We start from the raw sequence: 23,683 nt of genomic DNA, 5'->3' as shown, positions 1-23,683 counted from the left end.
TGATTGGCTCCAGAGTCCCACGACCCTGCATAAGACAAGCGGGTATAGAAACTGGTTGGATGGACATTTAATCCATAATGGCCTTAAATCAATGGGGATAAGGCATTTGTGGTGATGTTGCTTAGTTCAGAATTGATCAATTTAAAGTGTGTTTGAAAAAAATCGTAGTGCTGTGGTTGAAACCTGTAGCCTGCTGAAGACTGATAATGAATTCAACAAAAAAAAAAGCTCTATTTTTCACTGGGGTCATCAGTTTGTTTGACCACTAGGGGCGCTGTTGAGCTGTGACATGTTGCCACTGTCTGAGGCATCATCTGCTATTCGTTAACAATGTCATCCTCTCATGTCTCCATCCATGACATAACAGAGGAGATCCAGCAGGTGAATGTGACTAACTCAGGATAAGCATTTCTTGAAGGCTCCATCTCCATGGCAACACTTTGCTTTATACCCTGTAATAATGTACATGTATACATCAATTTGTATATGATTAACCCCTGGGTTTTGCTATGCTCTTGCCTTAAGTTCAGCACTGTTCTGACTATTTGCATGTCGCACATAAAAGTAGGTTATTGGGAAGACAGCATTTTCAGGTCAAGGTCTTCATCTGGTAGCCCAAGCTCATTTCCAGCAATGAATTTATACTGTTACAGGAACGCCAACAGAATAAGGCTCCCATTTTTTACTGCACTTTGGGATTACTTTGAGGTGCAAAGCACACGCTACGTGTAGTTCCTAAAATAACATAAATTGAATATTCCTTATTCTAAAAGGAGAAAAAAAAGTTTGACGAGAAATGCATCAAACAGACAAAGAACTGCAATTTGACGGCTTCTAATGTCGGTCTTTTGATCCGCAGGCCAAGAGCTTTACCTCATCATAGCCTCCACTGTCGGAACATTGTGTGACCACACAGAAGAACATAAAGAAGGCGACTGTCTCTCATGCTGCAATATCATGACTGGCACTAAGATCAGGGGACTGATTACCTACTGTAGATAAACAGCTGCTACTGTTATATTTAGTGTGTGTGTGTGTGTATGAGGAGGGGGGTGCACTACATTTTTGTAATCAAAAAATGGTCTTTAGGTGCAAAGTGATTATTTTGTTAAATGTCCGAAAGTTCTGCCTGTTCCACTGCTGGAGGCCCGACCCCCCCCAGGACACTTGAATATGTTCAGGAGGTTTACAAGCTGACAGCATTTGCAGGTGAGTATTAAGTAATGACTTTGCAATACACTGACAACACCACCCACATCACGAAGCTTTCAGGCCGCACAATTTGATTTTGTGTCAGTGGTGTCTTTAATCTTCTTCAAGTTTCAGCCTTTCGTTTGCGGCATTTAAGATCAAGCTCTAATTCCGAAACTCCCGGCTGATGAAATGGATGGAGCATCCGGTGGAAAAATCCTAATAATGCTAATTAAAGGATCCGACACAATTCCATAGCCCAGAGGACAGGGGCCTCACAAACCAGCACACTACGCTGTTAGTAAATGCATCACGTGGCCAATTCTACTATATACTACAAAGTACAGCAATCACTTTTAGAAAAACAAAGTAGAGCAGGCATCATGTGATTTGATCGCAGCTCTGGCACTTCTCTGAAATTTAAATCAGAGCGGACAGGCAGTGCGAAGAGTTACTTTGTGCTGATAGCAGAGGGGCAACAGACCGGAATGAGAGTTCAAGGATGGCGAGATATTTTCACAGCGGTAACCCTCCAGGCACCCGAAGCCAGAGACGGCTGTCCCGACTATCCGGCCCCCCCTAAAAGCACACGGCATTTATGTTTCCATTCATCCAAGAAATTAAGCAATTAAAAAGTTGGTGGGTGTCCATATGTGAGGCTCATGCTTCCCTGTTACTTTGAGCGTGCGCATTCCGTCAAACACAGCAGTGATGGTCAGTGTGCAGACATACCTCAGAATGATACTGGCGACACATCAAGCACAGCTAAAAATTTCCTTAATGCCCTTGTACTGACAGAACATGATTTTATTTTCTTCTTCAAATATCCTGAAATGTATCACTGTTAACGGAGAAGTTTTAGTAAACAGTTATACACATTTCTAAAAAGCTGAAGATTCACTGTTTTTTGTTTTAAATTTCCCCTCCTGAAATTTTTAATGCCGTTTATTGTTTAAATAAGCTGTTTAACTAAAGAGCTTTTAATTGCATTCTTTATTCAAATGATAGGTTTAAAGAGACTAAAAAAGGAACTTTGTGGAAGGTATTTTTGGTAGTTAAAGAAGCGCAGATTTTAAAGATGACAAGAGTGTGTGCCTGATAGTATTTATGCACTAATGGACGGGGATATTAACAGAACGGCTTTAGTTTGCATTTTAGCGGACTTTGCTCCTTTAGTGACCACGATGAATAAACAACTACTCAGTTTGAAAATAAACAGTAAACCGTCATCATCTGAAATGTAAGCCAAATGAATCCTGCCACCTAGTGGACAACAAATATACCACAAAGTATTACAAGCTAGGAAAGAGAAAAATCTTTTTGAGCCCTCTGAATGTAAAAAATAACAAACAAAAAAAAATCACCGTATGTTATAAAGCTCCATCTGATCGTACATACAGCATAATATAGAACTACATCTTTATACTGCACACGTTCTTGCTTCCAGTAGTAGTTCTCAAGTATCCGTCTTCTTTAACGTGCCTATTTACATGCACGGCCAAGTGCTGATGCTCTAGAAATTATTGACAAGGTTTTGTGAAACGGAATCAGATCAAATGAAATACCTTTACACCTAAACGACTGTCCCACTGCTGGTCCCGTATGTCGCACAGAGAGCACTCCCTGTCAATGCTTATTTCCTCCTAAGCTGATATACTTGGCACAGAACATTTTCACACTCTGACCATGCACAGACCACTGGGTAAGAGTATCTGCTATGTGAGTTCAATATGCCCTCCAGAAAGTCACCCTGAAGACTCATAACAATGGCTGAATTGTGGCTGGCAGGTTTGCGGCATTAGCAGTCTGTGCCGTGCCAAAGGCCCCAATTTAGGAACATAAATTATCTGAGGCTGCTTTGTGCTGGTCAAAAGTGTTTCTTCCCATAGAGACGCAGTCCAAATATGGATTCTAGTGAAGATAAAATGTAAATGCGATATTAAGCGTAACCAAAACCCAGGATCTTTGAAGCCACATAAACGTCTAGTTGATTCTAGTTGTTGATCATCATTAGCTGAAATAAGCAGAATCCTTTGACGGCTAAGATTTGCCATGAATACATATCTCTTAACGTCATATAGATGTACAAGTGCATCGTGTGCAGAATTCTGAAAACAGCTCGTAGACATATTTTAACAAGATGAGCAAATCAGGCTGTTTATAGCTTAACTTTAGAGATCTTAAGAACAAACACAGCGTGTTCTTTACATCGGAAAGAGTCACGAGGGAGTCTGAACCCGATCCCATAACCCACTGGGAGTGCAGGTGTCTCACAATGAAGGGCTCCGCTTTGTTCCAGAATAACACAGGGGATAAACACCCCTGCCATTGTTTCAGTCTCACAGAGCCTGATTAATAAACACATTAATGTGTGAGTGCAGCTTTTTGCTTTCTGTAACTAGACAAAAATGAACTTGTGTCACATTTTAATAGCTAGATAAAAAATAGATTTTCCGAAGAGCTTCAGCATCTTGTCTCGCTTTATTTACCTGGAATATCACCAAATGTCAGAACAATATATAAGCAACATCAGAAGGGTTTCATGATAAAGAATTATGTTTATATAACATGAATGTCCTTCACCCATTCATTCAATTTCATTTATTACACAAAGTGATGTGACACAATCATTATTTTTCTGTAGAATTCTATAGTGTTAATGTGAGGCATTTGATAGCGCTATGTGGACATTTTTGTTGATTATGAGTAGTTCAGGTTCTTTATGCCTAAATTATTCATCTTATCCAGCCCAGTGAATCTCTCCATCCCAACACCCACCGAATATCAATGAGTGAAAAACTCCTAGTTCTGATCTCCGTCTGACATGGGCGCATTGCTCACGGGGTTCATATGCATCAACTGCTGCTGTCTTCACTTCTAGACGCATTTTGTCTTTCAAAAAGTAAAGGATTTGAATGACCAATAGGCCCCACGAACCCACGATGCCCATGTGTTAGCGATCACAGAGGGTTTAAGAGGCCTAGCTAAGTCAGCAAAAGAAGAATCACGACACTTCTGGGAATCCCCAAAGAATACTTAGGTACTGTGCTGTATATGAGATGTTTACAAAAAAAAATCCTTATCTGAAGGTGTGGTACCTTTTGATTGGAAGCATGCCAACATAACGCCCATTTTCAAAAAAGGGGATAGAAGTAATTTGTCAAACTATAAGCCAATCAGAGGTAGATCCTGTTTAACAAATCTGTTGGAGTTTTTTGAGGAAGCTACTCAGGAAGTTCATGATAAGAAGGCCTATGATGTCATCTACTTAGATTTCCAAATGGCTTTTGATGTTGTCCCCCACAAAAGGCTCCTACTTAAATTCAAAGCGACAGGTATTTCAGGAACTGTAGTGACCTGGATTAATAACTAGTTAACAGGAAGCAGCGAGTAGTTATAAGAGGCACAATGTCACAGTGGGCCTGCGTTCATAGTGGGGTACCGCAGGGTTCAATTTTAGGACCACTATTGTTCATTTGCAGATGACACCAAGGTGGGTGGTGTAGCAGATACTGAACTAGCGGCTCAGCAGCTACAGCGGGATCTTGATTTAATTAGTGACTGGGCCGATACCTGGCAGATGAAATTTAAGATAGACAACTATAAGGTACTCCATGTAGGGAGCAGAAATATAAAGTACAGGTATTTTATGGGTCCTACTGAAATAAAGGTAGCTAATTATGAGAAAGACCTTGGTGTGTATGTTGATGCTTCCATGTCCCACTCTCGCCAGTGTGGGGAAGCAATAAAAAAGGCCAATAGAATGTTGGGGTATATCTCCAGGTGTGTGGAGTTTAAGTCAAGGGAGATAATGCTAAGATTATACAATTCCTTGGTGAGACCTCACCTAGAATATTGTGTGCAGGTTTGGTCACCATATCTTAAAAAGGACATTGCGGCCTTAGAAAAGGTGCAGCGTAGGGCCACAAGAATGTTTCCTGGTCTTAGAGGAATGTCATACGAGGAAAGGTTAGTTGAGCTAAATCTGTTCAGCCTCAAGCAAAGGAGACTGGGGGGGGACATGATCCAGGTCTATAAGATTCTAACAGGTTTGGATGCTGTTCAACCAAATAGTTACTTCAGCATTAGTTCAAATACAAGAACTCGTGGCCATAGGTGGAAATTAGCAGGAGAACATTTCAAACTGGATTTAAGGAAGCACTTCTTTACACAGCGTGTAGTCAGAGTATGGAATAGTCTTCCTGATAACGTAGTGCAAGCTGAATCCTTGGGTTCCTTTAAATCAGAGCTAGATAAGATTTTAACAACTCTGAGCTATTGGTTAAGTTCTCCCCAAGCAAGCTCGATGGGCCGAATGGCCTCCTCTCGTTTGTATAGTTCTTATGTTCTTATGTTCTAACACAAATGTCAGACTAAATGTTTTGATGCATATTAATGAGATTTTTAGATAATAATTCAGTAACTTTTGAATATTTTTGTTATGTTATATTTGTGAATTTGAGTAATTCCTTAATAACAAAAACAAACTCTCATGTAACTTTTGATGATTTTAATATAAAAATGTAAATAAAACTGTAAATGAATAAACAAACAAACATAAATCGTAACTATAAAGCTGACCTATCTATTTTGAATGCCTGGAGCAGGGGTGGGGAACCTGATCCATGGAGGGCCGGTGCGGGTTTTTGGAATGACCTCTCCATCAGCCAATAATAAAGCAGTGCTTCTCAGTCCTGGGGAGCCACTGTTATTGGCTGATTGAGAGGCCGTCCCAAAAACCCGGACCCACATCAGCTCTCCATGGAACAGGTGCCCCACCCCTGGCCTGGAGGATAATCAGTATGTCTCCCAGCAGATATCATATAAAAAAAAACGTCAGAAACTGACATCCAGGCAACTCCTCTCAAACTTAACGTTCTTTAAGTTCCAACTGTAGTGAAATGAAATACTGAAATGTTGATTTCATTAAAATCAAAGGCAATATGGTGATGCTCTGAGTTGTAAAACTGAATGGTCTTCCTTGTTTTTCTAAAGCAGAATAAAAGCTAAACCAGAAACTGATAATTATTCCTGACAATGGATCCCCGTTACGTCAGAGGGACTCTGATGTAAAGGTCAGAGGTCAAGGCTGAAGCCTGATGCACGAAGCTGATTTGTTTGTTCATTTATCATCCCCTCAGCCCTGACAATTCATTATTCATCGCACATAATTAGCAGAAAACCTTGTACTGCTTATAAATTGTATGCTACCAAGTGCTGTAAACCAAACTGAGCTCCTTCTGTGTTACTGTCCCTACAGTCAATCCTTGTTTACAGCTATTTGTCTGTAAGTGTATATTTACACCGAAAGAAAAGAAACACATTACTTTGTTATATATATAGTATATATATATATATAATCATAAAATAGCTATATATATATATATATATATAATCATAAAATAGCTATATATATATATATATATATATATATATATATATATATATAATCATAAAATAGCTATATAGTAAAATAGCAAGAATGTTCTCCAAAAAGTTACTGATATCTTGATGGACGGCTAGAAGAACTTCATTTCCCAAACCTGTCCTCAGGGGCACCTCAGCCATTTCATGTTTTTGTTAAATTTCACCGCCTTAATTAATTTACGTAATTAGTTATCTAATTACTGAGCTACTGCTTAGCCAAACTCGGCGCAGTAACGGTTGAGTAAACAAACACATGAATGCATTGGATGGTTACGGCAAATCCTGGGGTGACTTTAGGAGAAGCTTTGGAAATGAAGCTTAGCAGCCAAAACCAAAAGGCCCTTCTCCGGTTTATTAATGTAAACTACTGTGTGTGTAGCCAATTAATACATGAAAACAGCATGACATGAAGGAGCTGCAGCGGGTTTGATTAATACATAAAGCAGGATCTGCATTAAAGGTAAAGCGACTGAATACCATCTGAGCAGGGAGGACAAAAGAAGCAGAATATCTAAAAATGTGAATGGCCCACCTGTGTGTCTGATCCCCCATGCAGTGTGCTTTCAACAACACTGCAGTAATTGGATCACTGGATGGCTCATTGATGCAGTGGTTACATGGAACTGTCACCTGCATTCTCCTGCAACTGTCATTGAGGGAATGAAGAAGAGAGGGTGTGTGCTTCTGTGGGTTAGCACTCTATACATGTGACCAGATGGTTGCTGGTTCAAATCCCCTGGCCAGCAGATTAATTTCCTTGTGCTTCCAATGAATCCTGAGCCTGATCCTGTGGTTGCATGTTGCTTCTAGGTGTGAGAGCTAACAACCTGCATAGCAGGGTCTGACTAGCATAGTCTGATGTCAGCGCTTAGGAACAACAGGACATTCACACCTTGTGAGTCCAGGTCTTCTAATTTCCAAAATTCCATCATTCTTCAGCATTGTCTCACTTTCTACGCAGAAGTTACTTTAGGGTATGTTATGATATTTTGAGTTCACACAGAAGACACTCAATTTAACAGAATATCACACCAAGCTAAGCCCTCAGACAGCGCAGCGGATTCAGGTTACTGTACATGGTGCTCTCAATATAGACCATTAATGGGAGCATACCTACGTTTTTTTTGCATTAAAGTTTCAAATAGTTGCTAATTCTTAAAGGCCTGTAATGGTAGGTGCCATGAATCATCTTGGGCTGGATAAGCAAAAAAGATTCCCCGATGTAGGCTGCAAAAAAACTGGGGCAGACAGGAGCCCAGCTCTGCCTCAGTTGAGATGTTGCTGAGGATTCCTGAGGGAATTCTGGGAACTAGGTCTAAACCATGTGACTTATAGTGCAATACTTTGACAGGATCCAAACATTCATAAGGTTGCATTCTGCTGGGGGCGGCAAGAAGAACCGTCGATGTGACCCTGATTCTGTGCATGTGTCAGATGGTGCTGAATCCCTTCTGGGAAGCACCATGTGACTGTCAGATATTTACATGGTGATACAGGCATCCATTTGTTCATATGTAGTCTGACTGTATCCTCACAGAAGCGTGGGTTGTAAATGGGACGGCATCTCAAGGCTGCAGAAGCTAGTCATTGAAACATCATGACTCAAGTTGGCCTCATGGGGAATCATACTAAGTATCTGGATGTTTCATCGTTGTCCTCATGAGACAACATGGCTTGAAGTGATTAACTGCACTGCGGTAACACTTTACTTGACAAGGCACAAATAATATAGTATTTTACTATTACTGACATATTAATTAACCACAAACTAAGTAACTGAGTTATTACTAAGTATTTGTGCTCCGTCAAGTGAACTGCCTGATATCTGACTGAGCAAACAGAGTTGTTCGCTTTGTGCATGTGGGTATGGAACCGGCCTGGAGACAAAAAGCAGCAAGTCAGTCAGAGATACGTCCTGTAGCTGGGCCAGTGTAACCAGTCGATTACCAAAGGAACCTTTGTTGGTGCTGAGATTTTAAAACACTCCAGAAAACTTGTTCCGTTTACGAATCACAAAACTGGGTTATGAGGCAGAGCAGAGGCACAGTGGGGTGTGGAAAAAGTTGGTGATACAAACTTGGGAAAGATAATCAACAAGTATGAGCACAGAATGATGGAGGAGGTAAGAATGCAGTAAGGCTGGTCAATGACAAAATAGCTGCACACCTTAAATATTAAAATAATGCCGCATTAGAATATGTTCAGCAAAGAGTAATAACAATTCCCTGCCTAGTATTGCTACCAGACATTTACAGCTTAGACATAATAAATGTCTTTTCTCTCTAAGAGAATAAAATTGCCTGGGGGTGTCAATAATAAGTAAATAATTATTTCCTGAAAGGATGGTGGGTTTAGAACAAGGGTAGGGCACCTGCTCCATGGAGGGCTGGTGTGGGATTGTTTTTCTTTTTATAGCTTTTCAGTCAGTCTCAGCCAATAACAGAGGGTCCCCAGAATAGGAGTTTTATTATTGGCTGACTGTGAGGTCATCCCAAAAACCTGCACCCACACTGGCTCTCCATGCAGCAGATTCCCTAGTCCTGGTTTAGCATTAGCTTTCTAGTAGCTTAGGAAGAGCATAGAGCACCACAAGAGGTGTACCCTCCCAAAAAGCTATCAATCCAAAGCCATGCACACTTATACCGCTATAATGCATTGATCTGACATGTAAATAAGACAATAAGCTGGCTTTGAGAAGGTCCGGGTGGAAAAAAATGATGCCGTTTATGATTTACTGATTTCTATATTTACCTCGTTAAAAGCATGGCTCATGGTTGGGGGAGGGCAGAGGCAGTCTGGAGTGTATGTAAATTAAACCTCACGGAGAACAAGAATAAATAAGACAGACCATAATCAAAGGCCGACGGCATCCAGAAGTGAATTATTCGACTTCTGTCAGCCCTGAAATGAGCTCGCATCCTGGGCCCCGTAGAGCTGAGGAATGTGCGCCTCTGAAATGTAATTACTCTGCGTCCTCCAGCTGGGGATAGCTAATCCATTTTGTGTTTGTGGCTACAGCAGCAGCAACTGCAGCGATCTCGCCACCACAGTGGGACTTCTCAGTTACCACTGTACGTGCAAGCATCTTAACTATCCATCTTAACTATCCTGCAAAGCAAAGCACCACCACAGTGGGACTTCTCAGTTACCACTGTATGTGCAAGCATCTTAACTATCCATCTTAACTATCCTGCAAAGCAAAGCACCACCGCAGTGGGACTTCTCAGTTACCACTGTACGTGCAAGCATCTTAACTATCCATCTTAACTATCCATCTTAACTATCCATCTTAACTATCAATCTTAACTATCCATCTTAACTATCAATCTTAACTATCCTGCAAAGCAAAGTACCACCACAGCCGGTCATGCTATAGAAAAGGAAGACTCTTTGGGTTCTTTCATGTCTAAGCTACCTTAAAATGTAGCGGTAAAGTCGTCTGTGTCTGGGTCACGAGGACTGGCTTAAAAACACGCCACGATGGACTTAGTCATACTCCCCATTATACATTTCACATCTGTGGCACATGTGACGCTTTTACTTTTGGGGAGATATCCGTTGTACTGAACCTTTCACATCAGTCAGGCCTAAGAACAGCGCTAGGTTGTGAGAAAAATAATATTTTAATATTCAATCAGCCAAACCAACCACATACAAAAAGCTATAAAGAATGAAGGACTTTGCTTTAATCAACATCAGCCTCACAGTAATTTCTTTGGCTGTATATTAAACATAGGAATTTGAGTAATATCTGATAATGGTATTCAGAGTGAATGTCGGCATTTTTTCTTGTTTGGAGTTATAATTCAAAAAATTGATTAAGAGGGATATATTCAGAAGCATATGCAGAGACCAAATGCTAATATGAATTGCTTTTTATGACTGGCTAATTGCTATGAAAGTTTTAGATAAATACTTCAGTTTAATAACTATTAATAAATGGGGATTACAGAGTGACAGGTTCAATGGAGACTCGGGCCAAAACAGGCTTACGTTTACTGACTGTGAAGTATGAATTACAGTGATGTTAAATAGCTGCGGACTGCAGTGAAGCATGTCTCGCTTCGCTGGCCATGCCTGCTGTAACCCATGGATTATTAAAGGGGTATCTGCAGTGTTGTGACTATAGGGAGCAACAGTGACAGAACAAGAAACTAGCGCCACCTACTGGTAAGCTGAACAGCTAACTTTGCTAATGTGTGGGAGGAGAATTGCTTACTGGCGTGTCTGATCCACTGTCTGTCTGCAGATTTTTTAAAACAAGAACCGTGACTCGGACAGGCCACTGAGCTTAAAAACACTTCACAGTAGGATTTTAAGACTTGATTAGTAAGGATGTCATGTTAGTTGTTAAGGGGTGGGGATGGGTGGAGAGCCATTGAATTAAGGACCTTATTTGGGAGATCCTGAGATGTTCCGAGGAGGTATATGACTGTAAGACTGAGATATGGGGAGAGGATACCTCAGAGGGTGTACCTGTACTGCAGCGCGACACAAATCTCTAAAACATTAATAAATATAAACGACATAATGAATTCCCTCTTCCTTTGTAAATTCAGTCACGTCGGAGCAGAGCTGCAGTGAAACGAAATAATACATCTGTAGTGCGCCCTCTCGCTCCCTTTCTGTCTCGCCTGCTAACTCTCTCCACTCTCCCGGGGAGCAAGAAAGTAACCTGAGTCATTGCCACTCCCTCCAGTGATCCTGAAGTGATCCTGAAGGACAGCGCACAGGCACGGCGAGAGAAGGCCAGAGCCACGGGGCTGCTTTACAAGTGACACCAGAGGCCTGGCTGATGACTTTGTGTAGCCTGCAAGAGAGACGCCTTTTTATTGCGATGCGTCAAAGAGCAGAGACCCGGTGCAGGTTGTCTGCATCACACAATATGCTAAAAATGGGTAAGCAAGGTAAGAAGCAAGCTTAGGTTTATTTAGGGTTGCCAAATTAAGAACAAGAAAAGAATGGCCCTAGAGTATTGCCATTTTCATAGTGTTTCACCTTTAATCCCTTTGTCTGTGTGCTGATCCCTAAGGGGGCTACAGTTTGGATTGTGGAGGATAAAATGAGTTTTATGTGCTGCATAGCTCATAAAACGTATCTGTAACATCCTTTAAAGTGGCATGCCTTTAAATTGACCCTGTATTTCACTTGATCATTTCTGAATTCTAACCAAAACCATATTATTGTCAAATATTAGCACACACGTGTCCCCCAAGATATTACGTGTTTCCAGAAACCGAATTCATGCATTTTCATGCCTTGCAAACCAGATGGTGACGCATGATGATTCAAACACTGAATGAAAACAAATGATTGATCACAATGTTGAATGCAATTAAAATTGAATGCTTGGACTATGAACCATAGTATGCAGTAAATTTGATTGAAACAAAGAAAAACTGATTCGGACTCCTCTGTGTTTATATATTTATGATTATCCAAGGTGATTTCAATCAGTCCACATCTGGGACAGGGTTGCAGGGAGGCCTGTAGCAGCAAGGGCAACTGGAAGGGTGGACCCTGGATGGGATGCACTGGGAAGGGTGCAGCCGGGATGGGACGCACTGGGAAGGGGGTAGCCTGCATGGGATGCACTGGGAAGGGTGCAGCCTGGATGGACCGCACTGGGAAGGGTGCAGCCTGGATGGGCCGCACTGGGAAGGGTGCAGCCTGGATGGGATGCACTGGGAAGGGGGTAGCCTGGATGGGCCGCGCTGGGAAGGGTGCAGCCTGGATGGGATGCACTAGGAAGGGGGTAGCCTGGATGGGTCGCACTGGGAAGGGTGCAGCCTGGATGGGATGCACTGGGAAGGGTGCAGCCTGGATGGGCCGCACTGGGAAGGGGGTAGCCTGGATGGGATGCACTGGGAAGGGGGTAGCCTGGATGGGCCGCACTGGGAAAGGTGCAGCCTGGATGGGATGCACTGGGAAGGGTGCAGCCTGGATGGGCCGCACTGGGAAGGGGGTAGCCTGGATTGGATGCCAGTCCATCGCAAGGCAGCCCCACACAATGACACACACTTCAGGTAATTCACAAACCTTTACACTCAACCCTAGACGTGTGAACCACTCCGTCTCCATGACGAATATGAATATAATGTATGAACACCTCATGCTAACAGGCTGATGTCTTCTCTAAACATTACTGTGTGACATTAAAAAGTTGCATGTAGAAAAAGGTGTCCACCTTTAAAATAACCTTGTAAAGTTCTCTCTGGCTGTTTCCTAACCAGCAGCTACTCTGCTTACCTGGGAGGGGGGAGTTTTCCCACAAGGAGCTTCGTTTCACATGCAGAGCAAAGGCACCACAACGGCACTCAGGTTTCTGCTGCATCTTTTCCCTTCTTCCGGCTGAAGAAGGCCCCCACCTCGGCAGTCTTGCTTAACTGCTTCGTAATTCTCTACTATCTGTTTTCCTCGATGGCCACATTTACATCACGTTTCTCGCCACACAGCAGCAGTGTAGCTAGCGAGCACAAGTGAACCCTGTGGAGATCCCTCACTGGATACGTGGTCGAAACGCAAAGCGGTGAGACCGTGCTATCTGCTGAAATCACATTTTAAAATAGTCAGAGTCTATACAGTGTTAATATATCTCCATTTTCAAGCAATAAATTAATATCAACTGACAGTAATTGGAATTCTGGATAGATGATGCCCCTTTTTATGACTTGGTTTTATGACTGAGGGCTGAGGGAAAGTGTTGAATTACTAGCAGCGATATACAGTGTGTCTTAGATTACCGGCCTGCCTGGCCGCCCGAGAGGGAAAGGCCTGTGTAAAGCATTAAGCATAGCACTGCATTAAGCAGAGCACTGCATTAAGCAGAGCACTGCATTAAGCAGAGCACTGCATTAAGCAGAGCACTGCATGAGTGTCCAAAAAAAGCAACTAATAAATAGAGAAATGCAGCAGCCCTACGCTTGGCAGGCAGATCCACGCAGCCTCCCGCCATATGCAGCATCCTTCTACTGCATAAAGTAAACAAGCCTGGCCATCGGCTTGCAGATAGGCAGATGCTACGTATGGAGACTCGGGCCAAGCAACCACGAGCTGGCGACGGCGAGTGGTGACTCAGCGAAAAGCCATGTGCGAAAGCCAGGGGAAGAGGAGCGAGGCCAGGGGTAGTACTGGGAAGTCGGGATGGGAGCGGGATTCAACAGCGAGCCAGGATGGGCATGCTGGAATTTTTCTTCACCTGGCACCTGCCAGGTATCGCCAACAGCCAAGCTGGGATTAAACGCCCCAGAGCGTCCGCTGAGGAAGGAAAACAGCTCCGCGTTCTTAAACAAATCGCCAAGACGTTAACGATGAGCTCACGGCCGCGACGAGGGCAGGCTGGAAGAGAAGGAGCGGGATTGCGGCAAGCGGCCCGGCAGCTGCGGCCGTCACGCATGATGCGAGGCTGCTCGTGTCAGACCATGCGCTCAGCTCCACATACATACAGGCCCAGACTGGGAGGCCTCCAGGAGAGACGCTGAGGCGGGCATGTTTCTCAGACAGCGATCTAGAGGAACGATGCAGCCTTTGCAGACGTTACACTCAGCAGGCAGGCGCTTGGACGAGGCACAAACACAACACAGGGATGGCATCTCCCCCGGGCATTCTCCAGACAGAAGGACACACACACACACACACACACACACACACTGGGCATGTATGTCTTTATGGGGACTGTCCATTCATTTCTATGGGCAAAACTTTTGTGGTGCACATAGCATCAAAATAACAGGTTTTTATCACATTGTGGGGGAATCTGGTCTCCACAAAGTAATAATTACAAAAACACATACACAGTCACACACACACACATAGTCACACATACACACATACAGTCACACATACACACACACACAGTCACACACACATACACAGTCACACACACACACACAGTCACACATACACACACACACGCATGCCCTCAGCATATCCTGCAAAGAATCAGCACAGACGGATCTGAAGCTTTCCAAGCTGAGCAATGCAAACGAAATTCAATGTACCTCACTGAGGAAAGCAAGCACAGAAAGACGAGAGAGGCATCAATGGGTGTCAACAAACCTTCAGGTTCTGTACTTTCTTTCTGGGTGACTTGCTTCAGTGGACAGCAGAAGATTTCATGGCACTTAGTGCGAAAGGGAGACTCTTTTTTCCTTATATCTGCAGAATGGATGGAATCCTGCCGCAACATAATGTACTCCTGGGTACCTGGGGCGGCGTCATCCTGGACTGTGGTCACACCATAAGAAAAGGAAGCCAGGTTAGACAGCCCACTGCAATAATAATAATAATAATAATAATAACAATAAAAGAAACCATCGCAATGGTGAAACAAGCATCAATAACAATGACAGCAACAGATGTAACAAGGAAGTTAACTGCTTAAGAGAAACAGTACACCTAAATAATAAACAGTACACCTAAATAATAAACAGTACACCTAAATAATAAACAGTACACCTAAATAATAAACAGTACACCTAAATAAAAACCTAATAATGGAATAAACAGATAAGTGAATTATGTTGGAACATGGGGGAAGGTTTATGCAGGGTTTATGCAGGGTTTATGCAGGGTTTATGCAGTAGTTATGGTAGGAGGAAAGTGGGGCAAGGAGGAAATGTGCAGGACAGGACTTTATGACAGAAGCAGCCAATGTAGGTGGGAGATTCTATCACCTTTCTGAGGTAAAAATACAAATATAAAATATTATATACATAATATAGTCTGTGTGTGTGTGTGTGTGTGTGTGGGTTAGGTTTATATTACATTGTAGGGAGCAAATGTCCCCCATAATGTCATAAAAACCAGTTATTTTTGACGTTATGGGGACCATTTTTCAGGTCCCCACAAAGGTTTGTGAATGTAATCAAGAAGGTAAAAATGACTACTATGGTTGTCATGCTGGGATTAGAGTTTTCCGCATAGAAATGGATGGAGAGTCCCTACAAAGATATAATTACAAACCTGTGTGTGTGTGTGTGTGTGTGTGTGTAAATATACACTAACCGTGAAATACAATTACACAGGTGTGTTCTCCTTTCTGGATTGTTTTGACTGCATTGGTTTTATTCGTATTTGTAGAGTTCATGTTAATTGAAATATGTGCAAGCCTGAATGACTTTGCTGCATAATGAATTAAGCATGCTGGTTAATGAGTTTTGTAATGTGTTTGTTAGAAGGGGGTATGCCTGGGGCTCCAGGTGGCAAAAGTTACATTGTCAACTTTATTTCTAATGGACTTGGACATTTCTCAGCTCTCATTCTTCATGCACACAAAGAGCAGTAATTGCAATGAAATGCTTACTTGAAAGTTCGCTCTCTGGACAATGCGAATGCATTAAAAAGGAAAAAGGAACAATTAGAATCATAATATAAATACAATTCAAATAACAGGCAAAATAGACTGTATTGACATTTATTTATAATTGTTATATAATTGTTGCAGTACAATTTTGTGCAAAGATAACAGATGTATATGAAGGAGTGATCAGTATACAGTGGTACCTCGACCCATGAACAGTCCTGTTCACAAACAAATCGGGTTACGAACCAGATGTTCATAAATTTTTTGTACCGGTTTGCGAACCATGTTTCAGGCTGCGAACAAACAAACATCCGACAGAAACGGCCCAAAGAACCACCCGAAACATGCAGAAGTGTACATTATGCCTAAGAACGGTTGTGGAATGTATAAAAAACTTGTTGTAGACGTATGTCTTTACTATATCTCTTCAGAGGTCGAATATCTGAAAGAATATAAAAATAGAGAGAACATTCTGTTATAGTACCTTTCAGTGATTGATAAACATATTTGTGATGGTTTTTAACAGAAAATTACAGTACTTCATTAATAACATCAATTATTAAGTAACTCCTATTTAAGTATTTTATTCTCCATTAACACTTAGTGACAACTGCTTATTGTTTGTTTACAGTACAAACACATGACATCATGAAATATACATAAACATTTTAGACATATGAAAATAATGTTGCCGTCTTTCGAGTGACCAGCCCGCCAAGCATATTCTTGTTGTGTATTGGTCCGCCTCCCGTAAACGTATGTTCTCTCTCTCCCGTTTTTGCTCTTTAAGGTTATGTTAATTTATTCTTGGTCACAGTAAAACATAAAAAAATTTGAAAAAATTCAGTGTTTCTGAGGTTTGAACGAATTATTTGTATTTACATTATTTTAAATGGGAAAAATCGATTCAGGTCGCGAACTTTTCGGGTCGCAAACTGAGTCCTCGAATTAATTAAGTTGGTGAGCTGAGGTATGACTGTGTATTATGCATTATGTATCAATGTAATTTCTCTCAGATAAAACTGATTTGTGCATCAGGCAGACTGAGCCCTGACGTTTCCTTGGTGGTACTTTGCTTTACCTTGATCTTGCCCCTTGGGTTCTGTAAAGATAGACATTGGGTGTTTCTCAATACCAAGAACACAACGATCATTCTTGGGGTCTTGGCAAGAGCCATCTTGCAAACTTGCCCCCAAATAGTGAACATGGGCTGCAATGAATCATGGGATTGGTCTCATTTGGTGAGGATGCAACCGATGTATCCTTGATATTTGGAATTGTGCAACAACAACATCCAGCTATTTTTACCGTCGTCTGTACTTCTGTTCTTATAGTGTTAGAACTGTACTTAGGCAATGGAAGACGACATCAAACAGGTACACGAGAACACTCAAGTTTGCATACGATATACATCCATTCACTCACGCAATTTTTATGTTTCCCAATTAAAACCAATCACATTTTGAGTTTCTTTTTTTCATGTGCTTTTCCATTCCTTTAAAGAGGAATTTAATCAAGTCAGCTGAGTACTGTATTACTCCCCATGAGAAAATCCCCTTTTCACCTCTACCATCTAGCTCTCCAGGAGACATACATGGGGAGGTCAGCCAGTGTGCAGTGTGCAGTGTGCAGTGTGCAGTGCCCCTGGAGCTGGGGTGTTAGGGCCTTGTTCGGGGGGCCACAGACGTGTCATTATTCCACCAAGGCAAGGGTTTAAACCAGCGACCTTCCGCTCACAGACACAGCGTTCAGCCCACAGAGTCACTCACTTCATGTCACACTCTTCTGGTCGCTACTTCACCTGAGGCATTTCATTTATTTTTATTTAAGATCTCATATTTATGCCAAGGTCATGTTGGGCTAATACACAATACCGGATATGATTTTCATTCATTCTCTTTTATTAACTCTTCAAGCTTTAATATCGTCCCTCAAATTCAGCTCCTACAAAATCACTTAGATCAAACATGAGCCCATTCCCACCTCCATCTGCACATCCTGGCCAGGGTCACCTGCAGCCTGCTCCAGGAAGTACTGGGCACAAGGCAGGGGGATACCCTGGATGGGATGCCAGTCCATCACAGGCGACAGGGCAGGGGACAGTATGGATGGGATGCCAGTCCATCACAGGGCAAATTCACTGTAATCTCAACACAGACAGAGTGGAGGGGAGATTCAGACCCCCCAACCAGAGGTGTGCGGACATATCGAAATGCCCAGCCAACTTGGCACTTTATGAATATTGAAAAAAAAAAAAGAAAACTGAATCACTTAAACAGCGTTGTCTGACAAATCCGAAACCCGTAATGGTGCTAACTGACCCCCCTGTGGGAGAAAGACAGATTCCAGCCCCTACAGCAGGGGTGTCAAACTCCAGTCCTGGGGGGCCGGAGCCCTGTGTAGCTTAGTTCTTTCCCTGTTCCACCATAAATGATTCAGCTTAATGATTCAGGTAATTAGCACAAGGAGTTGAATCAGGTGTGTTAAACGAGGGGAAACCCAAAAATGTGCAGGGCTCCGGCCCCCCAGGACTGGAGCTGGGCACCCCTGCCCTACAGTGTTGCTGAGTTCAGACTTTCAGAGCAGGACTGTGAGAGATTAAACCAAGCCCATTGCTGAGCTAGCCTTTCTGCTGCTGGTATTCACCCCCAGGTGAAGATAGAGGTGCCAATTTACCGCCTTGTCCATTTCCCATTGATGTGGCCACTTTCTATAGCCTTTGGATATTTCCACCAAATCTGCCTTCCTTAAAATGGCAGAGTGCAGAGACAGAAAGCCCGAAGATAAAATATTAATGGGTCTTAGAATAGCGCAGCCCACCCTGCAGCACCCCTCCTGAAATCTGACCCAGAATAATGCCCCCCCATGTTGCATTTTGACAAGGCAACCATTCACTGATTCTGATTTTCAGACAAAAATAATTTCCATTAAATTTTAACGCATTTCATGTACATAAGCTGTCAGCGTATCGCACTTTTCAGACACAGTAAGCATGTGTATTGGTTTTCCGATGTGTAACAAAACCCCAAGTTCATCAGCTACATCAACAAAAACAGAATAACGCTACATACCACGGCCGCAGGGCTTTCAGGATCTGCCTCACGCAGGACGTCTGCACTGACGTTTTTGGGGCTACGCTGCAGGTTTCTGGGAAGGACCGACGGTGGACTCTGAATCCATTAGCAATTGTTGCCATGTGGAACCCAAAGTGCCCGTAAATGTTTTTATTGTGAAAATTGCACCCTGAGTCATTAATGGCAGCCTTTGAGGCACCAGAATAGCGAGTGAAACTTCTGTGTAGATTTACCTCCTGTCCCCCCCCCCCCCCGGCCCCTGATTTGATCTGCACTGCCGTGTCGTGCTCTGGCCTTCACTGAAAAGACCTTGATAGATTGAGGGGTCTGTCTCTAGCTTCTATCTCCCGACTGGGCATGAGTGATCAGAGTCAGCCTCAGAGCTAAAGACTGAGATACCGCTGGGATGGACGTCCTTGGCCTCAATGCTGAAAAGTCATCACCCGTCATTCATACTAAGAGAGCAGCAAATGAAGGCGTGAGAGTGCCTCTGATCTTGCCTCAGGTGTCTCTGCTAATCTGGTCATTGAGGCTATCGGGAGGGTCTTAGAGTAAGACCAGAGCTAAGGCAATTTAATTCTTTAATTCTTTCAATCATGACACATAGGACTGCATATCCTTATTAATCCGCCAGTGCTTCTCATGGATTTAAGAAAAAGAGCTGAACTTCACATCCCACATGACTTACTTATAATTGACATGGTGGCAGGACTTCACAGAGACATCTGAGCACACAGTGAAGGAGAAACTGTGAATGATCAACACTGAATGCTGTTAAGGCCAATTTGGTAATGCAAGGACACAGACTTGGCGTCTCATCTTGCCTGACATCCATCTCGGTGACGCAACAGGCTGTTCAAAGCTGCAAAAGCTGCACATGATAATATTTTCCTCTCATGGGTTATAAGCATGGTATATGTTAACTGGCCCAAAGTTTCATTTCTACCTCACCCAATACATGTATTAATGATGTATTTTCTTCTTGCAAAACGTCTCTCTGAATCAGACCAGCTCACAATCAAATGCATTACATAGCAATTTGAAACTGAAATTTTTTAGCCTAACAGTGCTCATAAAAAGTCTTTGGATGCTTGCTTAATTCAGTAAACATGTTGCAAAGCATTCACAAGCAATGTTTAACATATCTGCACATATCTTCCACATAGACATTATCTTTTTATGAAGTGTCATAATTTTTTATAGCATTTCGTTATTAATTGTGATTGTAGTCACTGGCTCCCAAAAGGGATAGTAAATAGAAAAGTTGGTGCTTAACTTTATTACAAAGGTGTTACTAATTACAAAAACACCCAGTGAAACTGCTTGTAACTCAGAACAGCGCTTTCAGTTTGGGTTTCCCGTTTACTACTACTTGAAATTAATGATTGATTTAAAAATACTAGTTGATTCCAATGTGATATATATTTATGTAAACAAATGAAGTAATGATTTTTGTTATAAAAATGTAACAATATTTTTTCCTGAATTAACCAAGCGCCCCAAGACTTTCTTTTTAACATGAACAAAGTTTAAGTCGTCTATCCAGCCATGTTCTAGGCTCGTGTCCTGGTCAGGACCTGGGGTCTTTCACAGAGAGATTAGAGGACCAAACTGGAGATTATCCTGGGTAGGATGAAACACTCACACAGACAGCCATACGAGCAATGGAGAGACCCTAAATGCATGTTTTAGAACCCCAGAGCCGTACGGTCAAGAAAGGGATAAGCCAGGCCAGTTTATTTTTAAAATATGCAGTACTTTATGACTGACTTCAGAGTCATTGTAAAACCAGTTCTCTGCTCCTGGATAATGCAGTGTATTCATATTGGACCTGACAGATCCCACAACAGTATAATGAGGCTGCAAATGTACGTGCGCATGCAAAGCAAAGAGTGACCGCGCCATCTGTTCCCAGGATGACCTGGAAAAACTGCACTGATCACAAAGCAATCCAAAATGAACCTTTAATACAGTAAGACAAGCGAGGTGCATCATCTGGGATTCAACAAAAGAGCTGTGATAATTCAACTAGGCCCAAATCCCATAGGCTACTTAGAAAATTTGTGCTAGAACCTTTCCGTTAAATGCATGAAAATAGAGGGAAGATGTTCTGACAGCAAAGGCTCCAAAATCCAAAGAAATTATCTATTTTAACTTCCTGGTCACATGCGCTGATATTAATAATACCGCATGTCATAACATAATCCATAATGCAGAAGGTCCATAAATCTTTGATAATAAATGATAGAAAATTTCTCCAAACTGTAATCAGTCTGTGTAAATTCAGGAAATCATACAGAATAAAGGAAATGCCTTCATTCAGTGTGAAAAATCATGTTTTCAGAACAACACAGCGGATTATTCAAGTCATCTCCTGTGTCACCAAACACTGTCATCAGGTTGCCATCTGGCTCTGACTCTCTATAGTAAGCAACACTCTATTCCAGCGGGACCTGTAAACACACAAACATATAGAGAGTTCCAGGAAGTTCCTGTAGAGAAACTGTATACATTAGTAGAACAGGGACATCAGCCAAATGCAAGGAATTGCAGAGGCCGAGCAAACTGAGACAGCTGTCTGCTATTAAACTGTACATTGTACTGTGTCTTATTAAGCAGAAATGCCCAGTGTTCAACATTTACAGTTACTACTGATGGTCTAGAATGCCCAACAGGGAAACTTCCCCACCCCTAGCACCCCCCACTGGAACACTGACTTTCCCAGCTTTGGACAAGGCCATCACGGCACATGAGGAACTCAGGAACACCACATTTCAGGAGCTGCACAGCATACCGATTCAGACTTTACCTCCATCCTTTCCTGTATTCACCAGGCAGCCCTCCATAATGGCTGCACTGCTGTAATTACGACGCCCTCGGTCCAATCTCAGGCCAAGCCCTCAAAGACTGACTGAAACAAATCCTACACAAGCACAGTCTGAGTACCATATGTCCATATTGTTCAAAACAATTAAGTGTGTCAAAATCATTTGTCTCTCTCATTTGCCACCGTGTCCCTCTAGAAAGAAAACTGATCGGACTCCAGGGATGCAGGCTGGAGCGGAAAGAAAAGCCCTGAGAATAATAAAAACAAAGAAAAAAAAAACACGCTCACTGGCTGTATTCCCAGTGCTGAACTCAATCATCCCTCTACAGTATTGACTGATAACATACAAATTAATTAAGCTGTGCTTTATTGCGCCTCTACAAGGACCATATGAGCAGGGCTGGTGGGGGAAATGCAGGTAGATATGACCAAGACAGATGCTAAGATTATAAACATCTGTGACTTTAAAAAAGGAAACAAACTAATCAGCATGTGGAGTAACATTACAGAGCTGGCAGACGCTGACGATGACCAGTAACGTTACAGAGACGGCAGACGCTGACGTTGAGCAGTAACGTTACAGAGACGGCAGACGCTGGCGATGAGCAGTAACGTTACAGAGACGGCAGACGCTGACGATGAGCAGTAACGTTACAGAGACGGCAGACGCTGACGATGAGCAGTAACGTTACAGAGCCGGCAGACGCTGACGATGAGCAGTAACGTTACAGAGACGGCAGACGCTGACGATGAGCAGTAACGTTACAGAGACGGCAGACGCTGGCGATGAGCAGTAACGTTACAGAGACGGCAGACGCTGACGTTGAGCAGTAACGTTACAGAGACGGCAGACGCTGGCGATGAGCAGTAACGTTACAGAGACGGCAGACGCTGACGATGAGCAGTAACGTTACAGAGACGGCAGACGCTGACGATGAGCAGTAACGTTACTGAGACGGCAGACGCTGACGATGAGCAGTAACGTTACAGAGACGGCAGACGCTGACGATGAGCAGTAACGTTACAGAGACGGCAGACGCTGACGATGAGCGATTAAGGCTCTGTGAGACACTGGATGTATGCATGTTTCTGTATTTTTAATTATATTCATATGCGTTACACTCCATGGGAGGGACAAAGTGGGTCAATCACAAGGCTGCCCACCCCCCCCGCCAAGAGGGAGAGAGAGACAGAGAAAGAAAAATTGTGATATCAGAAGGATATATATTTTTATTTTGAATTTGATTTATATGTGTGTGTGTATATACAGAGTATACACACAAACACATTATATCAACAAAGGTAGAGGACCACACCTATTAATCATTAAATTCAGGTGTTTCATTCAGACCCATTGCCACAGGTGTATAACATCAAGCACCAAGTCATGTAGTCACGCTTACAAACATTTGTGAAAGAATGGGTCGTTCTGAAGAGCTCAGTGAATCGAAGTGTGGTACAGTCATAGGGTGCCACCATTGCAATATGCCAGTTTGTGAAATTTCTTCCCTGTTAGATATTCCAGGGTCAACTGTAAGTGGTATTATTGCAAAATGGAAGCATTTATGAACAACAGGAACTCAGCCATGATGTGGCAGCCCAAGTAAAGTAACAGAGGGGGGTCACCGAGTGCTGAGTTGCAAAGTGCATAAAAGTTGGCAACGTTGGCTCAATAACTACTGAGTTCCAAACTTCCCCTGACACTGGCCCCAGCACACAAGCTGTAGGCCAGGAGCTTCATGGAATGGGATTCCATGGCTGAGCAGCTGCATGCAAGCCTCACATCACCAAGCACAATGCCAAGCGTCGGATGGAATGGTGTAAGGTACGTTGCCACTGAACATTGGAACAGTGGAAATA

The 23,683-nt window shown here is 42.7% G+C and overlaps 1 protein-coding gene across 5 annotated transcripts in view; it reads right to left on the bottom strand.

Annotated features, from left to right (window-relative positions):
* Positions 1-23,683, bottom strand: part of LOC111859691 (fibroblast growth factor 13) — a 117,022-nt gene that overhangs the window by 38,674 nt on the left and 54,665 nt on the right. For 4 of the 5 annotated variants that reach the window (XM_023842629.2, XM_023842630.2, XM_023842628.2 and 1 more), the window contains exons 3-4: positions 15,923-15,937; positions 14,677-14,844 (exon numbers count right to left, since the gene is read on the bottom strand). In XM_023842629.2, coding sequence (XP_023698397.1) covers positions 14,677-14,844; positions 15,923-15,937 — 183 coding nt within the window. The remainder of the gene's footprint in view (positions 1-14,676; positions 14,845-15,922; positions 15,938-23,683) is intronic. The other variant, XM_072706281.1, reaches the window with a different exon arrangement.

This window comes from Paramormyrops kingsleyae, chromosome 24 (assembly GCF_048594095.1).
Source record: "Paramormyrops kingsleyae isolate MSU_618 chromosome 24, PKINGS_0.4, whole genome shotgun sequence".
In the NCBI taxonomy this organism is placed as follows: domain Eukaryota; kingdom Metazoa; phylum Chordata; class Actinopteri; order Osteoglossiformes; family Mormyridae; genus Paramormyrops; species Paramormyrops kingsleyae.
The sequence above is the reverse complement of the archived record's forward strand: the minus strand, read 5'-3'. Positions and strand labels throughout refer to the sequence as shown.